Source organism: Telmatherina bonti (assembly GCF_933228915.1).
Source record: "Telmatherina bonti genome assembly, chromosome: 2".
NCBI lineage: Eukaryota > Metazoa > Chordata > Actinopteri > Atheriniformes > Telmatherinidae > Telmatherina > Telmatherina bonti.
In genome coordinates this window covers 39841612-39864499 of record NC_136620.1, presented here as the reverse complement: position 1 = coordinate 39864499, position 22888 = coordinate 39841612, and the positions used below count along the sequence as shown (strand labels likewise).

The window sequence follows — 22888 nt, the reverse complement described above, 5'->3', positions numbered from 1 at the left end:
ACATAACTTGAGCTACGTGCTACGTCATGAGAGGCAGCGTGGAGCCACTGTTGCCAACTTGGTGACTTACTGGCTAAATCTGGCGACTTTTTTTGTGAAAAGCTACAAATCTAGCGACTTTTACTGGAGTTATTGGAAACGTTCCTGGTGTTTTGGCGACTGACTTTAAAGCGCATATTGTAAAGTTATTGTCAGAATGAGAGTCTCTCCCCGTCCTAAAGCACTCAGTCGCTCCGGCTGCAGCTGCAGCCAGTCAGAGGAGCAGAGAGGACACCTGCACGACACCTCCACCTACAGTCACAATGAAGAACCAAATCCGCCACTGATCCCGCTCTGGATTACAGAGTGGGACGTAAATTACAAAGTTTTTCACGTCACGCAAAAATAATTAATTCTATTTGATTACATTCACAGCCTCTGTCACTTACTCACCTCATCCACTGTGTGTGACTTAAGCATATTTATCTAGCTCCTCATGTCTCTAGAAAGTACAGAAAGCAGTGGGAATCAAATCCTGAATTAAAAGCTGACTGAAGCCGTTTATTGGAGACGATACGAGGACATTCTGCTTGTATTATAAGACTGATTTCTACGCTAAACTCTGCGATAAAAAAAAAATACACGACAACTCAAAAACGTATCCATAAAGCAAAGCCTTGTAATAGTTCATCATTTGAAAATTCACCCCCTAGAGCCCCTTTTTTCATACGTTCATAAGGCACTTTATTTTGTTTTAAAATGACATGTTTCTGCCACTGCTTTAACTGTTCAATAAATACAGTTTTTATCAGTTTGCTTCGTTACAATTTAATCCTTTTGGCATGAATGTTTAAAATCAGCATAACTTAATGCAGTATTAACAATTATGTTTTAATGGAGACACAAAATCATCTTATTGATGTGATTGTAAGCACCAAAGCATTCATTCAAGGCTGAGGTAAATATCGAGATATATATTGTATATCGTGACATGCCATAAAAAAATCGGGATATTACTAAAAGGTCAAATCGCCCAGCCCTAACCAGCATATTGCGCAACTAGCTAGTGTTGAACAGCTAGTAGCGATATGACACTAGCATATCACGCTAATGGCTAGTCTCATATTAGTAGTAGCGATATGACACTAGCATCACGCTAATGGCTAGTCTCATATTAGTTGTAGCGATATGACACTAGCATATTGCGCTATTAGCTAGTTTTATATGACTAGTAGCAATATGAGATATGTTAGCTAATGCTAGATTTTAATAAACCTGGTCCATATTTGCCTCAAAACTAGACATAAAACAGAAAATTTGTAGCATTTGTAAAAGCTGTTTCTTTATCAGCTTTTGATGAGTTATAAGGAGATTTGTGTTTTTATCAACTGTTGTTGCGTAAACCGGGCAGGCTAGAGTCATAATGCAGGTACATTTTTAATATATTGTGCTGCTCTGATGTGAATTTAAACCTGTCAGTGCATCATTATACCAGCTGACCATTTGGTGATGTTATATTCAGGTGAAAATGTGGGATGTTATGGTGCTCCAATGGAAGCAAAACAAAGAACAAAGAAGGTTTTTTGCATTTTGCCTGCATGATTGTTTTATTTATTGCATGTTTTGTATAAATGGGGGGAAACTTCATGAATACGAGTGTAACAATGTAGAGGTAGATAAATCCCCGTCTGCACCTTTCAGACACGAATGCATCACTGCTCCTCATTAGTAAAACCCTGACTGAAACTTTTTATGCAAAACCGATGGAAATCTGCCCTTTAGAGCCCTCCCTACATGAGTCAACATGGAGAATAGTTTTGTGGAAACCTCACATTTTCTTTTATTTATACAACTTTGCATTGTGGGATTTGGAGAAAAGCTTGGCGGATTTTCGCCGTGTCTATTTGTACAAATTCATTATTATTTATGGAAGAGACAAAGAAGGAATAGAAATAAGCTTTTTCAAAACCTGTACATATTGTGTTTTGTTACAACAGCAGGCCTGTTTCATATTCAAGGTTATGCCACATTGTCTGAATTGGTCAGGACTAAACCGAAGCAGGATTATGTAAAGCCCAGTGCGCGCCGGCTGCAACCATCCCAGTTGCTTTCTAAGTAAATTCACTCATGCAACAGTGAAAAGCAGCATTTTTTTTCTGACTCGTTCTGGCTCCTTGACCTTTAGTTTCTCATTGAGTTGGAGTCTGTAGAGGCAAAGAAACTTGCTGTGAAGGTAATAAATTCCCAGAGTCAGTGGTGAGGCTTTTTTTTCATTGGTCTGTCAGTGTTTTCCATGTTTCTGTCTAATTGGAGACCGATCGTCACAGAGCCTGATCTCAACATGATGTGTGGGCCCGGACCATCTGTGACACAAATACTTGTTTTTTTCTTCTTGGTGAGATGATTTGCTTTATATTTCAGGTTATGTTCCACTTTATGTGGAAAAAAGATCCAAAGTGTTGAATCTTAATGGAAAGTATTTTGCATGAAATGAAATCTGACTCCTCTGTGGATGGTTGTTACATACCCATTTTCTTATTGTCTTCATCAGAAATCAATGTATTCTATGTCTGAGACCTTAATGCAGCTTAATTTTGGCTTCTTGCACTTTTAGTTTCTTTCATTAAATAATTATTCATACTCTAGAAACATTCATTACCTGCTTGCCGTCTCATCTGTTCTGGATTGTTTACATACTATGAAGAAGTATTTGTAATGTCCTCAGGCCAACTCGTACCACTGCTTCTCGTTGCCTCCCCTCTGCTTTAGTTTGTGATGTAGAATCCATCTTTTCTGTCAGGTTGGGAACTTTTCGTGTTTGGCTGTGTGCGATCGATCAGCATGCATAATTCATAGTTAGTGGGTTAAGACCAGCTCAGCTTCTCTCTCGCTGGGCCCTTTGATTTTCGTCTCTCTATCGGCCCCCTTCGGGGAGAGCTGCAGCCCTGCTGCTAAATCACTTCATGCACGGCCCCTATGTGTGGGCGCACTCGTGTACACACATAACCAAGCATTTGCAGACACACGCATCATGTGAAATCTACAAACGCTGGTAGCACGGAAACAGAAAGTTACGGAAGCTTTAAGGCGCCTTAAACACAAGCCCCAGCTGCTCTTCATCAATGTGGCTTTGTATCTGTATTATCTGTAAGTTTCAATGGACTGTCTACCCCCGCATACAGAATAGGATGCCCCACACAAAGCTTAAAGCCTGCAACGGTTTATTTTGTGACTTTTTTTCCTCAGCTGTAGTGTAAAATGTGCCAGGTGTCTGCAGAGATATTGTTGCTTTTTGTCATGCATCACTCTCTGAAAAATGCTGACAAATCTGCACAAAGCAAGTTATGAGAAAACCTGCTGTTCGTGCTACAAAGCAGAGCATTCAGAAAGTGTTGTCAGAGCCGAATGAGGCTTTGACTTTACGATTACCTATTCATGTGCACTCTGTCCTGCAGACAGAACTCTGTCGCCATCCCATTATCCATCCATCTATCCATCCTTTGGTCTCCTGAGCACTACACAAGGTGAAAGGCAAGACAGGATGATGGGATAAGAAAGCAGCAGAGGCAGAGGAGGCCTGAGGATGAAGATTTAGTAGCAGATTGAAAGATTGTTTGAGGTAATGAACATGAATAATTTGTACACAGATTAAGTGGCAACGTAGCGAAGGAAGGAAGGCAGCGGCACTTCTTCAAATGGTCAACAGACAGAAATGTTCTTATATTAGAGTAAAGCCAACAAAGTACCTGTTCCACTGAGGGTTAGTGTACATCCCGTCAGCCTCCGGATCCGTGTTGTTACTAGTTTTATGTAGCAACAACATTACAACAAACATGAACTATCTACTACCTGTGTGCTATGGAACACCTGCCTCACAATCTAGGTGCAGTACTTTATTATATTAAACTCATTGGAAGCAAGTTTACCACCTGTGCATTATTTACTCTGAAAGGCACCTTGTATTTTTATAATTTATTTAATTGTTTACTTATATTATTTACTGATTTTTTACTGTTTTTCTACTATTATTGCTAAAAGTACTTCTTATTTTAGCGAGTCCAAAGCATTTCATTGCATTGTTGACCTTGAGTTGAACGTGTACATGACCGATAAACAATCTTGAAATCTTGAACTGTTTTAGAAAGACATCCATGTAATGTGGATGGAGTTGAGCTTAGAATTAACTAGGATGCTTAAAAGCTGCCACTTTGGATTATTTTGTGCTTTTATGGAAGAAATTCCGTCAAGTCGGGTTGTTGGATTTCTGCACAATATTTCTGACTTCATAGTTTGCTTTCAGCGTCTGATTCATTTTTCACTGCAACAGTGTTTGTTTCGTTGCACCATCCAGCAGTTTCATCAATTACAATAATAATGTTTTCACTAAAGCAATAACTGCGATATTACAGCATAGTGGGAACGATCATTCATTCAAATCAGATCATAATCTTCCATCCAGCTTCCATGTTAACCAGCTGGAAGTGTTCCAAAGGAAGCGTGTCCAGTGGCTCCAGGAGGGTCTGGTGGCGGTGAAAAACGTTCAGACTGACATTTCTGCACATTGCTTTCAGGTATTTAAATGTATAGTTGTTCTTTAAAGAGTTCAGGATTTTTCGGCTACCCAGAATATCAGAATTTTTTAAATATCTCCGCAAAGTCTTGGAAAATGTAAACGTTCTTACTATCTGAATTATTTAATGTTGTCTCTGATTTATTCCAGATGTTTTTAGGTTCTTATCTCAGTAATTTTAAAACATCACACACTAAACAGAAATGGAGTAAAGAGTATGAAGATATGAGGAGTGCAAGAAAATATTGATACTCTGAAAAATTACTAAATAAATTGTTACTGCAAGATTACGTATTATATCCAGATGTACTATTAATTTTTTTCATGAATAATTTACTGCTTATGCAGACATTATCAGTAAACCTGTTGCATTTAAACTTGACTGTTTTAGTTAATATCTACATGAAGAATCTTAATTTTTTTTGTCTTTATACAAGCAGCCCTCGATTTACAAACGAGTTCCATTCCTACTCCGCTGTGTAACCTGAAATTGCGCGTAGGTCGGATTTCTGCCCTTAAATACCCCCCTAATCACTAAATAACTGTCTAAACACACATATTATACATCATTTTAATAGAAAAACAGTACAGGCAATTAAAATAAAATAAATATTCATGCTATAAATGCATTGTCTCATTCTCTGCGTCACGTCATAAGAGCTTATACGGAACCTCGTAACTTCAAAACTTGCTGTATTTTTTTATTTACATTTATTTAATGAGCGTCGTAAAGTCAAAAGTCTTTGCACCAAGCACACATTTTCTTGATGAATACTTAAAAAACTGATATGTTTTATGTACGTATGAGCAGTTATGTTGTGCTTACGTCGTGGTATGTGTGATTTGGTAACTATTCAATATCTTGTTTTTATTTTTAATATTGTACATAAAGAGTGTTTTTATTTATTCTGTAGTGAAAACGAGATTTGTCTGCTCTTTTTCAGTAAGTTGAAACAGGTTAACGATTCTGCAACTGTTTTCTATCCATTAAATTCTGTTTTTAAAAAATTCTCAACTTACCGTCCAGCTTGTGTCATAATAAATCACAATTTATCGAATCGTTATCGCTGTAATCCGATACATAATGTATCGCCAGATTTTTGCTAGTTCTATCTCACACGCACACACACACACACACACACATGCACACACACACACACACACACACACACACACACACACAAGGTACAGCTGAACCGATGTAAAAATCAAGATAATTATAAAATCTGATAATTTTCCATTATCTCCATAGATAGTATTGATAAGCATGTTAACGATCAACCTTCCCAGACAGGTTGAACATGGATTTCCAGGATGGAAATCTCAGCCTTTCTTCCACCACCACCCCTTCTGCCTCCCATTTGATGCATCGGAGGGAGCACTGGATCGCTCCAAAGGGTTCTTCTTTGCCAGGGTTTGGCATTCCTGAAGTCTGTTATCTTCTTCTTACCACAATATTTGGAGCCTGCTGTTGAAATAAACGGTGTTACAACTCAAACATGGCGCGTCTGATTTCAGCAGCTCTACAGAAACTGGTATTTGAATGGGATGTGGTTTTACTGGTTAGGTTTAGGTCAGTAAATCTGACCAAGCATGCAGTGAATCCTTTTCCATGTTGTTCCCAACTGTCTCTTTCATAAATTGTCACAGTTATGTTCCACTTGTCCAGTCCTGCAGCTTGTAGGACCTAATAACCGACCTGACAGCTCTCGTTCAATACTAAGCACAATTACTGCGGGGCTAACATGCTGCACCGGCGTCACGCACTGCTATCAGACCCCCTCCTGCTTTCGCCATCGCTCTCTCTGGTCCTGTCACTCTGTAGCTATCAAGGTGGTTTCGTTTCTCACCCCTCTCTAAATATATCGCCCTCCTGCCTGCTTGCATTGTCATCCATCTTTTGTCATTTTCTTTTAACCTCCATCCAGCCTCATTGGGATCCATTCCATGATTTCATCCTTTTCTCTCTCGTATCTGGCCTTTTAGTTTGGACCAAGGTGTCAGGCCAGGGTGATCAATGAAAACCCGTCCAGGCTGGGCTGAACTGGGAGGACTGCATGTGTGTGTGTGTGTGTTGGAGTGTGTGAGTACGTCTTGGTGAGAAAAGGAAGGAAAATGTGTACTTTTGAGTTGTGCATTTTCTTTTCATGTGTGTTCTTGAACAGTGTCACAAACTGTTGATAGTGATGGATACGCAAGAGAGAGTCAGTCAATCAGTATTCTGAATCAATACCATTATCACTTCTCCTCCCTGAGGAAGAGCCAACGCTGTACTCAGGACCAAGTTCAATCATCTGGTCTTATCTGTGTCTTTCATCCGCTGCCAACTGACTGACAGACGTCATGATGAATGGTTCCACTGCCATACAAACATATATAAGACTAGCATGATAAACACCTAGCAAAATGTGTGGGGTGTGCATGGATGTGTGTGTGTGTGTGTCCATGTGTGCATGTATGTGTACATGCATGTGTGTGTGTGTGCTTGCCAGAGATAAACAACCTTGAACTGGTGTTTTGTCTCCATTGTCCTGCTTTGCTTCTTTGTTGAAACTCTTTATAAAACGGACCCCACCTCCTAAATGACTCGGCCTCATTAGTGACGTAAAGAAAACATTGTTTTTATGTGAATTAAATAAATAAATATTTCTTCAGGTCCCATTTCTACATTTTTCAAACTCCCGTCCATCCATTACCATCCCACAAATAATTTCTCTTCCCAACTTAAAAGACAGTTAAAATAAAAGTTTAATTATTTATATATAGACTTGACTTGACCTGACTTAACGTCTCACCTCTTGGGTAACGTTAAGTTAACTTAACTTTACCTAATCTTACCTCACCTTAAACCTAACTTAAACGAACTTTACCTAACCTAGTAAGTAAGTAAGGTACCTTACCTAGTAAGGTAAGGGAAAATGGTAGGGTAAGGTTAAGGTAAGTAAAGGTTAAGGCAACTAAGGCTTCACCTTAGTTTACTTATTCACCTTACCTTACCATACATACCTTACCATACCATACATCACCAATAAACGTAAAGATGACACCTTAGTGGAGAAAATAAAGATGTCACTGTCAAAAAAAAAAGGATAATAAGAGATGAAATGGGAAATCTGACGTTTATTCTCTGTAGAAAATACTGCAGTGGATTAGGGGGAGAGTATTTTCCCTGCATCGGTCTGGCTGCTTAGAGAGAAGGAGAAGTTAGAAATATTTATTTTAAATGATTTAATCTGCTCATTTGTGGTGTGTGTTCATGCAAGTTAATAGTTGAGAGAGAACAGCACACCAGGAAACACGTCCTCGTGGATCCATCTCTGAGGTAGAAACTCAAGCTGAGGTGGGCCGTTGAGAAGATCAGTTATATTTAGTTATATTTACGATCAGTTATATTTACTATTTACTGCCGTGTTTTATGGAAATATTACTCCTGATATGTTTTATTACATTACAATCCTACCAAAGCTTCAGTAACAAACAAGATGAGTGTTTTTCTTGTGAAGTTCTTGGACTGTAACATGCCTGTTACCTGCCTCTCAGCGGTGTGTTCCAAAGCCACTACATCATCACCTGAGTAGTGTCTTATTTTCATAACTTTTATCTGGTTTTAATATTTAATCAGCTACAAAACCTTCCGGATTGAGATTGTGTTGGCACTGCATTCCCAAACGAATCAGACCTTTTAGATACATGTTCCCCTCTCCACCAGAGGTGGCGCTGCAGCTGGAACGACCAGCTGAACAGGGACCTGCATCTGATCCAGCCAGTTGTGGGTTAATCAGACTTATGTCAGAACTTTTACCTGATTCTTCCACGTCTGACGGCGAGACATTTCTCCCGTCCAGAGCCGCTGTTTCAGTTGTTTATATATTCATGAATATATTCATGCAAACAGCATTATGTGAATGTTCAGACTTGCACTTTTTATGGCCCAATATGTCCAAACCAGATTTCATTACAGCCTGTGTCATTCTGTAGCGGATGATGCATATAATTATCTATATTTGGTGCATTTTGGGGTATTTCGGGGAATATTGCAGAGCAGCTTCCATGGCTTGGCAGAACAGTATGCTACTAATATTTTAGCTCTACTTAAAGGCCCAGAGGGAGCCCAGAGGAGTTTGATGTGACTGCAAGGGGAGCTGAAGGATAGTGCAGGACTGCTGTCCCCCACAGTCATTAGGCTGCCTCTGCCCCCGTGCACACTCATCATCTCCTGCTCTCTCACAGAGTTCTCATCGCCGTTCACAGAGGTCCCTCTTCTTTCCTGTCCTGCATGCGAGATAAATGCTGTCCTCTGCAGCCTTTCTGTCTCCGTCTTTCTCCCTCGCCCGTTTCTGACCCTTACTGTGTGTCTTGCTGATGAATGATGGTCCCGCTCGGTCCCCAGGCCCAGTCAGCTCTAATAAAAAGGATATACTCATATAGCATTCAGGCCCGTGGGACTGCGCTGTCCAGAGAGCCAGAATAGCAGAGCGAGTGGAGAGTAGTTGCAGTAAGGAAGAGGTAAGGGCATAGAGCGTGAAGGGGGGAGCGTTTAAGTCACATTAGAGTAAATGAGTCGAGGCAGAAACAAATGGAGCCCAGCAAGGACAGAAAGGAAGGAACAACGTGGAATATGAGGAAAAATCCAGAAAACGAAGCAGAAAGCAGCAGGATGAGAGACGAATGATGCTTTTTATGCTGCTGAATAAGATGTTTTCTATGAGCTCACACCTTTTCCTCTCCTTCGCCATTGTTTGGTCTGATTAATGCAGGTCATTTATTTTCAGCGCCCCTTTGTGTTGCTTTTCCAGCAGGTGGACCCACATCTCCCGCTGCTTTCTGTTAATAGATATGATGGCTTTTATTCTCCTGCATTTTTCTACCTTTGTGGAACGTAATGAGCACAAAAGCTGTTTGCATAATGGGCAAAAGAGAATCGTTTCACGCTTTAGGCTGCACGCCGCGTGCTTCGCTCTGCTGGACCAATAAAAAATCTGCAGAAATCTGGAAAGCAATGTTCAGGCTTTTGCTTTATTTGTAGAAAAAAGAAGCTTCTTGACTTTATGAAAGGTTGTTTTTCGTCATTTCTTGGCTGAGAAGAAGTTTCCAGCATGAAGTCGTCGTTGAACAACGTGAGAAAAGTTTAAAACTGGTGATTTGTTTCAGCTAAACTCTGGTTTTGATCCAACTTGAAGATGGAAAGCAGCTTGTTTAGATGTCAACATGTTCCTCACACAAGAACTCTCATTTTCACCGCGTGTGTGTGTGTCTCCATTACTCCAGTGTGAAGATGGTGCTGCTGTGGACCGCCGGTGACGTCTTCAAGACCACCTACTTCGTGGTCAATGCCAGTCCAGCTCAGTTCTGGGTGTGCGGTTCTGCTCAGATCCTGATTGACGTGGCCATCCTGCTACAGGTCCTGCTGTACAGCCCAGACACGCGGGACAAACTTGGTTGATCATGACTTCTGTGATGAGTCCAGAATGTGGAGAAAACCAAAGAAAATGTCCTTTTTTTTTAAAGAAATGTTCAGTTTTCTGTAAAGAATCTCACACAGATTCAACCAAACTGTCTCCAAATGATGCTAAGCTGCTAATTTAGCCTAAAAACTCCAGTTGTAGGTCAAAACAACACGAACCTGTCGCTGCTGGTGTGACCAGACAGCATCATGGTAGATTTTCTGACTTCTTTGCTGTCTGTGGATCATGACTGTTGGGGTGAAGGGAGTGATTAGTCGAACTGGCTGCTTTTTAGCAGCAGATCTCTGCAGCTGTTGCAACCAGAACCTTCTGCTTGACCGATGAGTCTGTTCACACTCCTCTTTGCAACGGACTGTTCCTGTGATACACTGCATGCTTCTCTGGCTGTGTGTTTGTGTGTGTGTGTGTGTGTGTGTGTGTTAGTGTGTGTGTGTGCTTCCACGTAGCTGAAATTGATTTTAGCCGTGGGCATGCAGCTCCAGAATGTGCATCATGTAATGGTGACTACACAAGCCTGTTAATGCATAATTCTGCTTTTTCGCGCTTCAGTTGACACATGATGCAGCTTTTAGTTAAAATGGAGGAAGAACAGTCGATAAGATGAAATGCAAAACGTCTAATCCTCACTGCGACGGCACGACGGAATACTTGAGGCATTGGCTTTTCTCCGCTGACGTCTTCGCTTTGCTCATTCAGGAGGAGGAACGGCACAAACCCGGTTCATCCGCAGAATCATTCAGTTTTAACTAAATGGTCAATTTTCTGTCCCAAACCAAGAGGAAATGCCTCTTTAGTGGTCCAAAACTTTAAAACTAAGTTAAAGTCCGAGTAGTGTCGCACTATCAACCCTTTGAAACGTCATTAAACATTAAAAAGACACGAGAAGTTTGTAAAATTCAACTCAGAGGAAATCAAAGAGTGAATGCAAAAATGCAGGTATGACACGACAACATGCATGCCGGTGAAGGAGCAGCACCTGGAGTACGCCTGCAGGGTTAGCTGCGCTTAACGTTGGCATGTTCGGAACACCGAAGATGAAGACGGTCAGGCATGAGGTCGGATTTTCTGTCGAGTCGTCGGACAGTCGGGAAAAACGAAAAGCAGCTGAGAACGAGACTGGCTTGTAAAACAGACAGTCGTCCACATCAACGCTGAAATTCCGCTTGAATTAAGGCGAAGTGAAGCTTCTGGGAGAACTCTGCTACTAAACGACCAAGTTTCCTCCGTCCAGCATCACAGACAGAAGTGTGAAACTTTCCTGCAGAGTGTGTGTTGTACGGCGGCCATAACCACGCCTGGAAGTCTCCGCTAAACGCTTCGCTAGACGGCCGACAGGCTGCGTAACGGCATGGTGACGTCCTCTCCGCTGCTCCATGTGGTCTTCAAAGCTGGAATGATGTTTGCTCAGACCATCTCACCTCCCGCTTTGTTTCCCCCGCCACGCAGCTTCACCTTCCTGTGTGCTTCAGGGAAACAGAACAGCCTTCATAGAAGCATTGATCTTCCTTTACAGCCCTAAAAAAATCTTCTCATATTTTATTTAAAAAGCGCTGTTTATGATTGAAACGCTAATCTAACTGCGTAGCCGGGAGATGAGTTGTGCTACTTTCAGCCGGTTCTCGATGTGAAAGCTCTGCAGGGTGAGAATAAAGTCGGTTCCAGCAGCTGATTAGTAGTCAGAGCAGCTTTCACTTCAACCACGTCAGGTTTTCTGCTGATGAAGCCGAGGGGGTTATTCTGCCTTTCAGTCACCTTTTACACTCCCAGCCGTTCCTGCAAACTTTCCCTCAGTCATGATCACATGACGCTGCCGTTCGGATCATCTGCTGCATCTGGCCCAGCCCGGAACGTCATACGTGTGCAGATGAGACGTGCTAAAAGATGTAGACGTCCGCCTGATGCACTGCAAGCGCTCAGCTTTGCTCTTCTGTGTCTTTTCCATCATTTGAGTCTCATTAATCTGTTTGAACACACATTAGCTGCGTTGAACGTGTGTGTGTGTGTGTGTGTGCTGCTGCATCATGTCTGCATTGCACACGCTGGTGCGTATCTTCACATCGTCTTCCTCACTGTAGCCGCCTCCCTGATTCAGCTGAACATGTTGCCTTTTCTCATGACACACACCACACGTATGGATTTATTGCCTTTCAGCTACGATTAATTCAAATGAAAAAAAGCAGAAGCCAAAGAAAAGCATGTGTGAGTTATAGTTTTATGCATGTGCGATGTGTTTAAATGTGATTATTTATTACAGCCTGTTACTGATTTTTAAACAAACCCAAAGATGCCAAATAAAGATGCTGGGAAGTGAGATTTACAGGAGCTGTAAAGGTCTGTGAATGCACCAGCTGACACCTGTTACACCTGTCTGACAGCCGCTGTTTGTTTGTGAAGCATTAAAATAGAAAGTTTCTTTTCAGGTCTGTGCTGCTGTGTCGTTCCTGGCTCTGTGGGAGGAATGGGTGAAGCTAATGCTGTTCCTTTCAGCAGGATTTTCACAGGATTTCTACCAATAATCTGACCTAAAGCCTCGTGTGGAGCTTTGCCACTGCGAGGAACCTCATGGCTGTGTGAAAACCTTCTCTGTGGAGGAATTCCCACTGCAGCTGCGGTGCAGCGAAGAGACGGGAGACTTCCAGATCAGGGGAACAACCTTTGAATTTCTGTGTTTGAAGATGTTTGAGCCGAGTTCGGACGGTGTTGCTGTGTGTGGATCAATTAAAACGAGTCCATCTGGAAGGTTTTGTCTCTCTGACATGAAGATGCACATGGCAGCAGCAGGAGAGACGGAGATGCAGAGGAAGTGTGGATGCTGAAATATTAAACTGGATACGGTGGATAATGGCAGCGTCTCCATGGTTTATAGATGAGCTAAAGAAGAACAGGCTGGATGGAGAACCTGTTGGTTACTGTGCTCATAAGTCCACTAAAAGCTGTGCAGTGTGTGTGTGTGTGTACCTGTATCACGGTCTACCTGACTGCAACGCCTACAAAAATGACTGACTTAGATGTACTTAAGCCATTTCATAGTAAATCTTGTCCGTAATGGAGCTCTCTGGCAGCCCGCCGTCCTCTTCCTTCCTGCGTTGCTGTCCTGCCATCCATCAGCTGATCATCCAACATGTCTGCTTATGCAGTGGCTTGTTTTAATGATAGATGAGGTGGGCTAAAATAGTCCACCTGCTCACCAGGTCTGTGATTTGCCGCTCTGCCCTTCCCTGCTCCATTTATTAATAATAATGAATCATCAGGCTGCAGGTGAAGGGAATGTGCACCTTCCTGCTCTGCTGAGCGTCCGCGCTTCATTCAGAAGGTGAAAAGCTGCCGTTCATACATGTATGTTGCTGAAAACATGCTTGACTAAGCGTCTACACTTCAATCAGTTCTTTCAGGTGTCGTTTGTTTTGGTTCTTCTATATGAGCCGGAAATGGAGGCGGGGTAGTTTAGGAGGTGAAAAGGTCTGATTGGGAGGCATGTGGGGTGGTTTCATTGGCCAGCTTCAGGACTGTCATCCAGGAGATTTCCTCTCATATTTGCTTTTTTTCCTGCTGGTGCATACCGTTATCTTTTAGGGATGTTGTGCACTTATTCGGTGCTTCTGTTTAATCTTTGCTTGTCGCTGCGTTTCCATGACAGTTTCAGCTAAATAAAAGCAAGATTTGTCCAATTTTCCCAAAGTACAACTGTGATTTGCAGGTGTTTCTATTGAAGGGTGTTTAGCTTGTAAGCCGCGGTTCTTGTAAAATCTCGTACAGCTGACGAGATTGTACGATATTTGTGGCTAATGCGAGGTAGCTGCACAGCATCATTTTGGGTTTTTCCACTTGTTGCGGAGGGTTTGACACAACTCTTCAAAAGACTTTCTCCCACATTTCCTTTCCCAATTCATAGTAAAACTTTGCTTTTTGCTCCATACTGCGCCATCTTTACTGGAAAAGAGCTGGTCACATGACCCCCCTTATGTCGATACTAACGCTAATTTTGGATTTTGGGCCAAAATATCTAAACAAAAAAAAAACAAAAAACCAACAAATAGCAGTTTTTGCGTTTGACTTCACTTTTCTTAAAAAATTGTGATGAAAATGGAAAAACAGTCGTTTTATTATTGTCTGGTTTTGCTGTTGTTTTTTATATTTACAAAAAAAAAAGCAAAATAAACAAAAATAAAACAATAAAATAAAATGTTTTATTGAACAAAAGCTTTTTTCTTTATTTTATTACGATAATAATTATGATAAGTAATTAGAGAAGAAAACCAGTAAATGAGTAGCGGTATCGGTATTGATGATTTGGATTTGGTTAATATCCGATCAATACCTAAGTTGGGAGTATCGCCTACCTCTGCCTTTAACTGTCAGCTTTTAGCTAACCATGAATTATGACTCATTAAAGATGCAGAATTTACTGTCAGAAGTGTCAGAAATTAAAGGAATCTGAAATAACAAGCTGAATATATGCAAACATATTTATAAATTTATAATTAACCTAGCAACTTAGCTAGCTTAGCACGTAGCTTAGCCTCTTCATACTAGCACTGTTTAATCCGTATGCTATATTGTAGTTTTTACACACTACTTTCCAAAACAACATAATAAATTATGGTTTTCAGTGTGAGGAAGAACCTGTTAATTGTTACTTACCGGTGTACTTGTAGCTGAACTACTGGATGTCATCACACAGCTTGAAAATAAAGTTTGGGTTTTGTGAACAGTGACAATGAAAGTGGTTCTGCTGTAGATACCAGATCGTCTGCGCTCCATTAGAGTTTAATAAGATGCTCGCGGTTTCTAATTCATCAATAGATATTTTCACTTTTATTTTAAATTTCCTTTGGCAAAACCAAACATGTTTTCCCTGGAGCAATAAAACCCTTTTCAATCTGAACATGTATCGATTTTATTATCATGGCAACTAGTCAATACTTTTGAAACGTGTTTAAACCTCCACCAAGCGAAGCTCGCCGTCGCAGTGAAACACCTGTCCAAGTAATGCAGCATGCAAAACAACGCTGTTTTGGGATTTATGTATAACACTGGTTAAATTGTGAATAAATATTGCAATTATGAACTAAACAGGAATAGCTAACATTAACATAAAGTCGCATTAATATTTAATTTTGTAATCTTTTAGAGTCCTTCCAATATGAATGTTGTCCGTATATCCTACCAATAAAAAAACAAACTAGCTGAAAAAACTAGTTTTGTAAGTTGTACGGACCAACTTACGGTATGACATACTGCAATGTCATCGGCAGGCGCAGGGCCCTGAGCAAGTTTTGGGGTTTTGCCAAGCGGCAACTTCCAGCGGTTAAAAGTGAAGCCTATGCGGAAGTGTAAAAAAACTGCAGTTCCCCCTTCATCCACTAGGGGCTGCAAAACAGCAAATCTCCATAGACTCCCATGTTAAAAAGACCAACTTCACAGCAGAAATAATCATGTTTATAGCCTGGTACAAAAATCCATTTTAGGTTTAATAGGTCAGGTTTACCTTCATGACAACTGTGGGCGGAGTGATGTTTTTTCTAACTCGCCCGTCTAAAAGTAAGTTCGGCATATTTAGGGGCGTGTCCTTATGATTGACAGGTACCCGATCTCCCGCTTCAAGTCAGAAGAACGTAGAACAACCACGGTTTTTAGCCGGTTAACGACATGACTTAGCTTTAGCCCACTTACCTCCGTTAACTGGTTAGCTCCTTTTATCTCCGGGTTAGCTCGGTTAGCTTTTAGCCACAGAAAGTTCGGAGTTCACTCTATGTCAATCATCCACCATGACGCTCACAGCCCCCCTCTCAGCTCCACCTCTTTGCCCATATTTGTATTTTCCGGGTGAGACGACACGCATGCCTCTGCCAAGATGGTGACGATAGGAACCGCCCACCGAGCTTCAATTCAGCTCTTCAGAAACCTACGCGTGACGTCACGGAGGCTCCGCCCATCTTTTATATACAGTCTGTAGGTTTTGCTCACTACCTGACACTCACCTAGTGTTGGAAAGAATCACCTTAAAATCTTACATCTTCTGCCTTTAAGGTCCAAATTTAAATGCTTTATTTAATCAAAATAATTTTAATGATTTATTAATCATTTTAATGATTTTTTCAACGACTGAAATGTGTTTCTTTATTTGAAAGTCAGAACTTTTCAGTTCAGCGTGAACCTGAATCTAAGCAGTTTCCCTGCTGCCTGAACAGAAATAAATCACTAATCTTTCCAGATTTAATGGCTTCAGATTTCTGGTGATGGAGAAAAGAAACTATTAAACATTTTGGATCATATTAGTTTTCCACTTTTCTCATTTTGTTGCGTCGTCATTATTTTAGCTGGTTGGTGACGTTAAAGTTTAACGAGGAAGAAAAATTTTATTTTTAATTCGTGCTTTTCCTCTGCACCTCTACCACTAGCAGAACTGCAGCCTTACGAAACTACAAAAAAACCTTATTTATGAAGCTTTACTGTAATTTTTATGTTTTTATACATTTGACCTCTCAGTCAAAATTGATCCTCATCAGGACAGGTTGGAGTTGAATTTCTTTACCTTCACTGATCTCAGTGATTCAGTGATTTATTCCTCCTTTTATCAAGTATAAAATAAAGGAAGACTTGAGTGAGAAGAAAGAGACTCATTTGGTCTCTGAGGCGGCAGATGGTTTCGTTTGAGAGGAATCTGCAGCAGATCTCCTCAGTTCGAAGCATTTTGCTTTGTCTACTCCATCATGGCTGAACTTGACAAAAGCAGATTGACCTGGACAGATCTCCGCAAGATGAGGGGAGAGGAAGTTATCCTGCACTATTTTAGGGACTCGACCACAACATGGTCATATAAATCATTTATTTTACGGTGGAGGAAGAGAAAACAGAGAAGCCTAAACATGAATATTAAGGCAGGAAATGGACTTAACGTTTTAGGACGAGAGGGAAAAGCTGCATCAGAGGGAGCAGCAAAGTGCAAGCTGAACTGTGTGTTTTCAGGAAACCCATGGAGTCTCATGGCTCCCAGTCCGGAACAGTCGGCCCCCTCAGGCGTGTAATGGCGGGCTGGACACGGGGGGGCGGGATCAAACTCTAAAGATGGATGAGTTAATTTCAAGGTCAGAGACTGTAGAGGACGAAGGAGGCACGGGGGAGAAGGGGAAGGACAAGATTCCCGACGGGGCAGCATGTAAAGATGACTGGAGGGTCTTTTATTTTTAGACCGCAGCCTGTTTATGCAGAAATCTTTTAAAGCCTTCACTGCTGATGTTTCGTCGCATTACTTCATCGTTTTTATCTCACTACAGCTGGAATATTTCTCCATGTTTCTGCAGGTGTGTTCAGACCTTATGTCCATCCAAACCGAGGGTGTGTGAAGTTTGTGTTTCTGTGGAGAATCCACAGTGAGTGACGATGTTGCTGCTTCAGATTTTCCATTCTTTTCTTCATAACTTGGCCATTCATAGCTGGGATGTTAACACAAACAAGGGAATTATGGAATCATCTGTTTTCAGTGTGTTGTTAAAAAAAAAAAAAAAAAAAAAAGACAAAAATCTTGTAGTTTGTGTCTTCAGGCTTCACCTGCATGATGCTGTGTCACATGCAGCTGCAGACAAACCGTTTATGTTACACTCCGGAAGTTTCTGCTTATCGCTGCTTCCTGTATCCATCATGTCGTTGTCATGGCAACGGCTCTTACGCAATGCAAGAACGATGTCATCGACGAGACAGAAGGGAATCCAGCAAATTCACCCGTATTGACACTGTGCAGGTTCCTGACGCTGCAATCAAACAGATTATTTCTGATTTTATGTTTTTATATTCAGTTCGGTTTTATTTTTACAGCATTTCTTCACAACAACGTCGTCTCACGACACTTTACAGACACATCAGTTACGATTCACAATCAATAGGCGAGCTTAGCAAAACCAAAGGCTGCACTGAACCTGGACCTGGATCCAATCCTCCATCCTGAGCTGCGCGAGGCGATAGTGGGAAGGAAAAACCGGCTCAGGGAGGACTACCTGGACCTGGATCTGGATCTGGACCTGAATCTGGACCTGAATCTGGACCTGGACCTGAATCTGGACCTGGACCTGGACCTGGATCTGGACCTGAATCTGGACCTGGACCTGGACCTGGATCTGGACCTGGACCGGTTTGGGTGGAGAAGACCGGAAGGAGACCAGCATGATGCAGCTTTTATCCAGGAAGACCTGCAGAGAGAGGAGAAACACGTTAATGATGCCGGTACTGTCGTATGTTTCTACATGAAGATGAGGAGCAGAGAGATGAAGAGGAAGAGCTCAGTGCATCATGGGACGTCCTTCAGCAGCCGAAGCCTGGCAGCGTTACTACGTCAGGACTACTTCAAACTACAGTCATCTTTTATTTAATTATTCTGTTGCATTTCTAGAGTGTGTGTGTGTGTGTGTGTGTGTGTGTGTGTGTGTGTGTGTGTGTGTGTGTGTGTGTGTGTGTGTGTGTGTGTGTGTGTGTGTGTGTTACATGCACTTTGCACCCTGCCTTGGCGTGTTTTTTCCCGTCATCTGCACTCTCTGCGTTGGTTTTACTGGAGTTTGTTTACCTATTTTAAATGATCTTTTCCTCCATCTTCATAATTTTCATTCGGCTTTGATGTTTCTGTTTTTAGGATATTTTATCATAGTACTTTGTTTTATCATAGTATTTCTTTTTATTGGATATTTATTTATTTTATGTGGACTGAGGAAGTTTATCTGTTTTGTTTTACAGCTCTGTGGTCAACTGTTTTTTTTTCAACATGCATCATGTCTCAGTATTCCTGTGTTCAGTTTCTTTCTATTTTCTTTATTTTAACGCCAATAACAACAATAATTTAGACATTTTCATTTGTTCCATTTTAACTAACCTGAAGGGAGATAATACAAGTTTTTATTTATATTTACATTATATTTACTTTACTAAAGCATCTATTTTTTCTCTATTTTCTCTTGTTTTTAATGATTTTACTTTAATTTGTTATTTACTGATTTTTGCTCCTTTTTTGTTAATTTAATAGCTATTTTTTTTATAATATTTTGATGTTTTATGTGAAGCACTTTGAATTATCCTGGATATGAAATGTGCCGTACAGTGAAACGTGCTTTGCCTCACAGGATCTAGGAGTATTTTTTCTCCATGCAAAGCTTGTTCAGCGTAGAGGGAAGCAGACCTGAACAGGCAGATGGTGTGGAGGCCCAGCTCAGCTCTACAGTACATGAAGAGGAGGGAATGACCCATAAGGATGAAGATCAAACCCCTCTGATGGATGATTTCATCTGGGTTGTAACCAGGAGGCCAGAACCACCGCTGCATCAGAGGGAGGAATTGCATGTATAATTTAATAAATCACAACATAAACATAAAGAAGATTACAGGGATTTCTACGTTCACATGGAAAACTGCTGCAGCCTGTTTCATGTTTATTTATTTCTTCTCTTCAGTCTTGAACATAAACCGACTCGGCCGCCTTTACTTCAGCGGCTGCTCCCCCCGTGTTCTGCTTTTCCTGCCGTTTCTCCGTCTGAGGAGGGAAATCCACAGATGGCCAAACAGCTCAGTTTCTCCATCTTTGGGATTAATTTAGGATCATTAGCTCAGTAAAGAGGACAGGTTGTTCACTTACTGTAAGTTCCGTCTGTTTTCTGGTGTTTGGAAACGGGAACATGCATATTTAGAAGCTGACAGAAGGTTTTATCTTCTATATGTTACCAAAACACGCAGTAAGAAACTCTGCTTTCATGTGAGGGATTTGCATCCAAACTGGAGGAATTACTGCTGTTTATCACGTAGTCCAGGGGTGGGCAACTCCGGTCCTCGTGTTCCACAGTCCTTGCAGATGTTAGGAGTTTCCCTGCTGCAACACACCTGATTCAAATCAATGGGTAATTAACAGACTTGTGCAGAGTTTGATGTCAAGCTCTGCACCAGTGTGCTGATTAGGTTTGATGTGTTCCAGGTGTGTTGACGCAGGGAAACTCCTAACATTTGCAGGACTGTGGAACACGAGGACCGGAGTTGCCCACCCCCGATGTTGTCAAAAGTGCTGGCCAGACTGTTTCGTCCGGAACAGCCGCCGGACTGGCCGGAACAGCCGCCGGACTGGCCGGAACAGCCGCCGGACTGGTCGAAACAGCCGCCGGACTGGTCGGAACAGCCGCCGGACTGGTCGGAACAGCCGCCGGACTGGTCGAAACAGCCGCCGGACTGGTCGGAACAGCCGCCGGACTGGTCGGAACAGCCGCCGGACTGGTCGGAACAGCCGCCCGGACTGGTCGGAACAGCCGCCCGGACTGGTCGGAACAGCCGCCCGGACTGGCCGGAACAGCCGCCCGGACTGGCCGGAACAGCCGCCCGGACTGGCCGGAACAGCCGCCCGGACTGGCCGGAACAGCCGCCCGGACTGGCCGGAACAGCCGCCGGACTGGTCGAAACAGCTGGCCGGAACAGCCGCCCGGACTGGCCGGAACAGCCGCCCGGACTGGCCGGAACAGCCGCCCGGACTGGCCGGAACAGCCGCCCGGACTGGCCGGAACAGCCGCCCAGACAGGACCAGCCACCTTTGCCAACAAGCCAACTCAGTTCTGGACCAGTATGGAGAAGACTGGGAGCAGCTCCTGATCCTAAGTACAGCACAGCTTATGTAAAGCACGGTGGCGGCTGAATGATGGTATGGGCATGCAGGGCTTCCAGCGGATCTGGATCAGAAGCAACCGCATGACCTCTGAAGATCTATGGGTTCGCTTTCTGCCCTTTTTCAGATCTGATTGGACGTCACGATAAACGATGACCCAAAACCTACGAAGGAAGCAACGCAGGAGATTTACTGACATGGTCGGTCATCGCAGACTGCCAGTCAAACCAGCAGCCGACGCAAGCTGATGTCGGATCAGGGAACATTCAAAACCGTCCAGTACGTCTGTCGAGTCTGAAATGAGTTATTCTGTCATCATCATCCTCGTTTTCTCAAAATAACGACCAGAAACAACGTTACGGTCGAGCACAGCTCGAACTTTTTATTTCTGCCTCACTCGAGTTTAGTGGAGTCCAGGCTGGAATCGCCACCTTGTCAGAGAGCCACATCTGGCCCTCAAATTGAGAGTGAATGCCCCCCTCCCAGTTTGTTTACCCGCGCGCTTTCTGGGTCCGACAGGTGTGTGATTGTGTGTGTTTGCGGACCGCGGCCTCTTTCACCCCATGATTGCTTCAGCAACACTGCTGTAAGATCACACATGCAGCTCACTCATATAAAATCCATCTATTCTCACACACACACACACACACACACACACACACACGTCAGTTGCGTTCTCATCAACAAGACAAACAACCACAACAAAAGCAGCCATCAGGAAAACTTCCCTGCAACCTTATTAACATAAACCCGGCTGTCCTTGCAAACTTGCTCCCCGGCCAGCCAGAAGTGATTACTCCTTCTCGTTCCAGCTTCTTCCGAACCGTCTTCACAATCAATTCCACCATCCTTCACGCAATTAGCTCAACATTTGATTGAGGTCAGTACCCTTGCCTTCCCCGCTCTCCCAGTTTGCAGAACATTTTTAATCAGTTCCTTTCTTCTTTCCCCACAAAAAGCAGCTCTTTTATGCCCTTCTCAGTTTATGTCTCAATTTAGATTCAAATTAAACTACATCCAACTTGGCAGATAAACTGAAAACTGGAAGTCTATATTAGCTTCTCGGACCATTAATCTTCTGGTGAAGCCTGGTCCTGCTCTCAGGTGGGGTAATTATAATGTCTGTCATGTGGACAGAAGAGAATGACACAAGCAGGCTGCAGGTACTGCACAGCCCATCAGCAGCCTATGAATGGTCTGCTGGACAGGTGATGTGGACAGGAAGGGGTTAATAATGATGAGGATGTAGACTGTGATAGACATGGAGATGATGGAGCCGATGAAATGGGTCACAACCCCTGAAAGCCATCAGACCCAACCTGATTTCCTCCCATCGTTACTTCTGTTGAGGCTGTCTGCAGTATTTCACGCTCCATTACTGACCTTCACTGGCAGGTATTAAACTCCAAGTTAGTCGCATGTTATGCTGCCTAAAGGCTTGATGATCTCTGGTTTTATCACACCTTGCAGATAAAGTGGCTGATGGGGATTCAATCAGAGGTCTCCTTTGTGAGGAATCTGCCAAGATAACGTCAACTTAAGTAGAACTCTTTGAAATTAAGTCTGGGTTAATAATTACTTACATGCTGGAAATAAAAGTAGTTCAGTTAGCAAGACATGGACCGAGTGATGTTTGCAACTTTGCATCTGATTGCGTTTCATTGTGAAGTTTCACAAAAGATCACAAAATTTAGAAATGGGATTTGCATGAATCATGCTTTACAAAATGCATTTCCCTTCTTATTGTGACATTTTGAAGAGAACTATGTCTGAAATGTGCTTGTTCTGTCTTTGAGAGTTGCACAGGTGCACCACAGCCATGCAGAGTGCTTTATGCAGTTTATTCGGATGTGATCTGATGTAATTGTGATGTGAAATCTTAGAATCTGTGGTTTATACACCAGGCCAATAGTTATCTGGATTACTGTTCTATGTCATCATTAATCATTTATCATGTCAACACCTTTGTAGACCAATACAACATGTACATCTAACATGCTCAAGTTAAAGAAGTCAGTGAAAAAATATATTCCGAGTGTATATAAATCCTTGCTTTATTTTTTAAATGTTTTAAGAAACCAATCTATAAATCAATGCGTTAAACAGCTGGAACACTGTGCGAGATTTTTTTTTTTTTAATGTCAGCTATAGCTCCTGTAATGAATTAATCAATTATTTAAAATGTGTAATATATATATATATATATATATATATATATATATATAATATATATATATATATAATGTATAT

The 22888-nt window shown here is 42.1% G+C and overlaps 1 protein-coding gene across 1 annotated transcript in view; it reads left to right on the top strand.

The window, feature by feature from the left end:
* LOC306766485 (solute carrier family 66 member 2) overlaps nt 1-12433 on the top strand; it is a 56104-nt gene extending 43671 nt beyond the window's left edge. Inside the window, exon 5 of the mRNA XM_079254265.1 lies at nt 9818-12433. Within this exon, the coding sequence (XP_079110391.1) occupies nt 9818-9992 (175 nt within the window). The 3' untranslated portion in view covers nt 9993-12433. The remainder of the gene's footprint in view (nt 1-9817) is intronic.
* The last annotated feature ends 10455 nt before the right edge of the window (nt 12434-22888 follow it).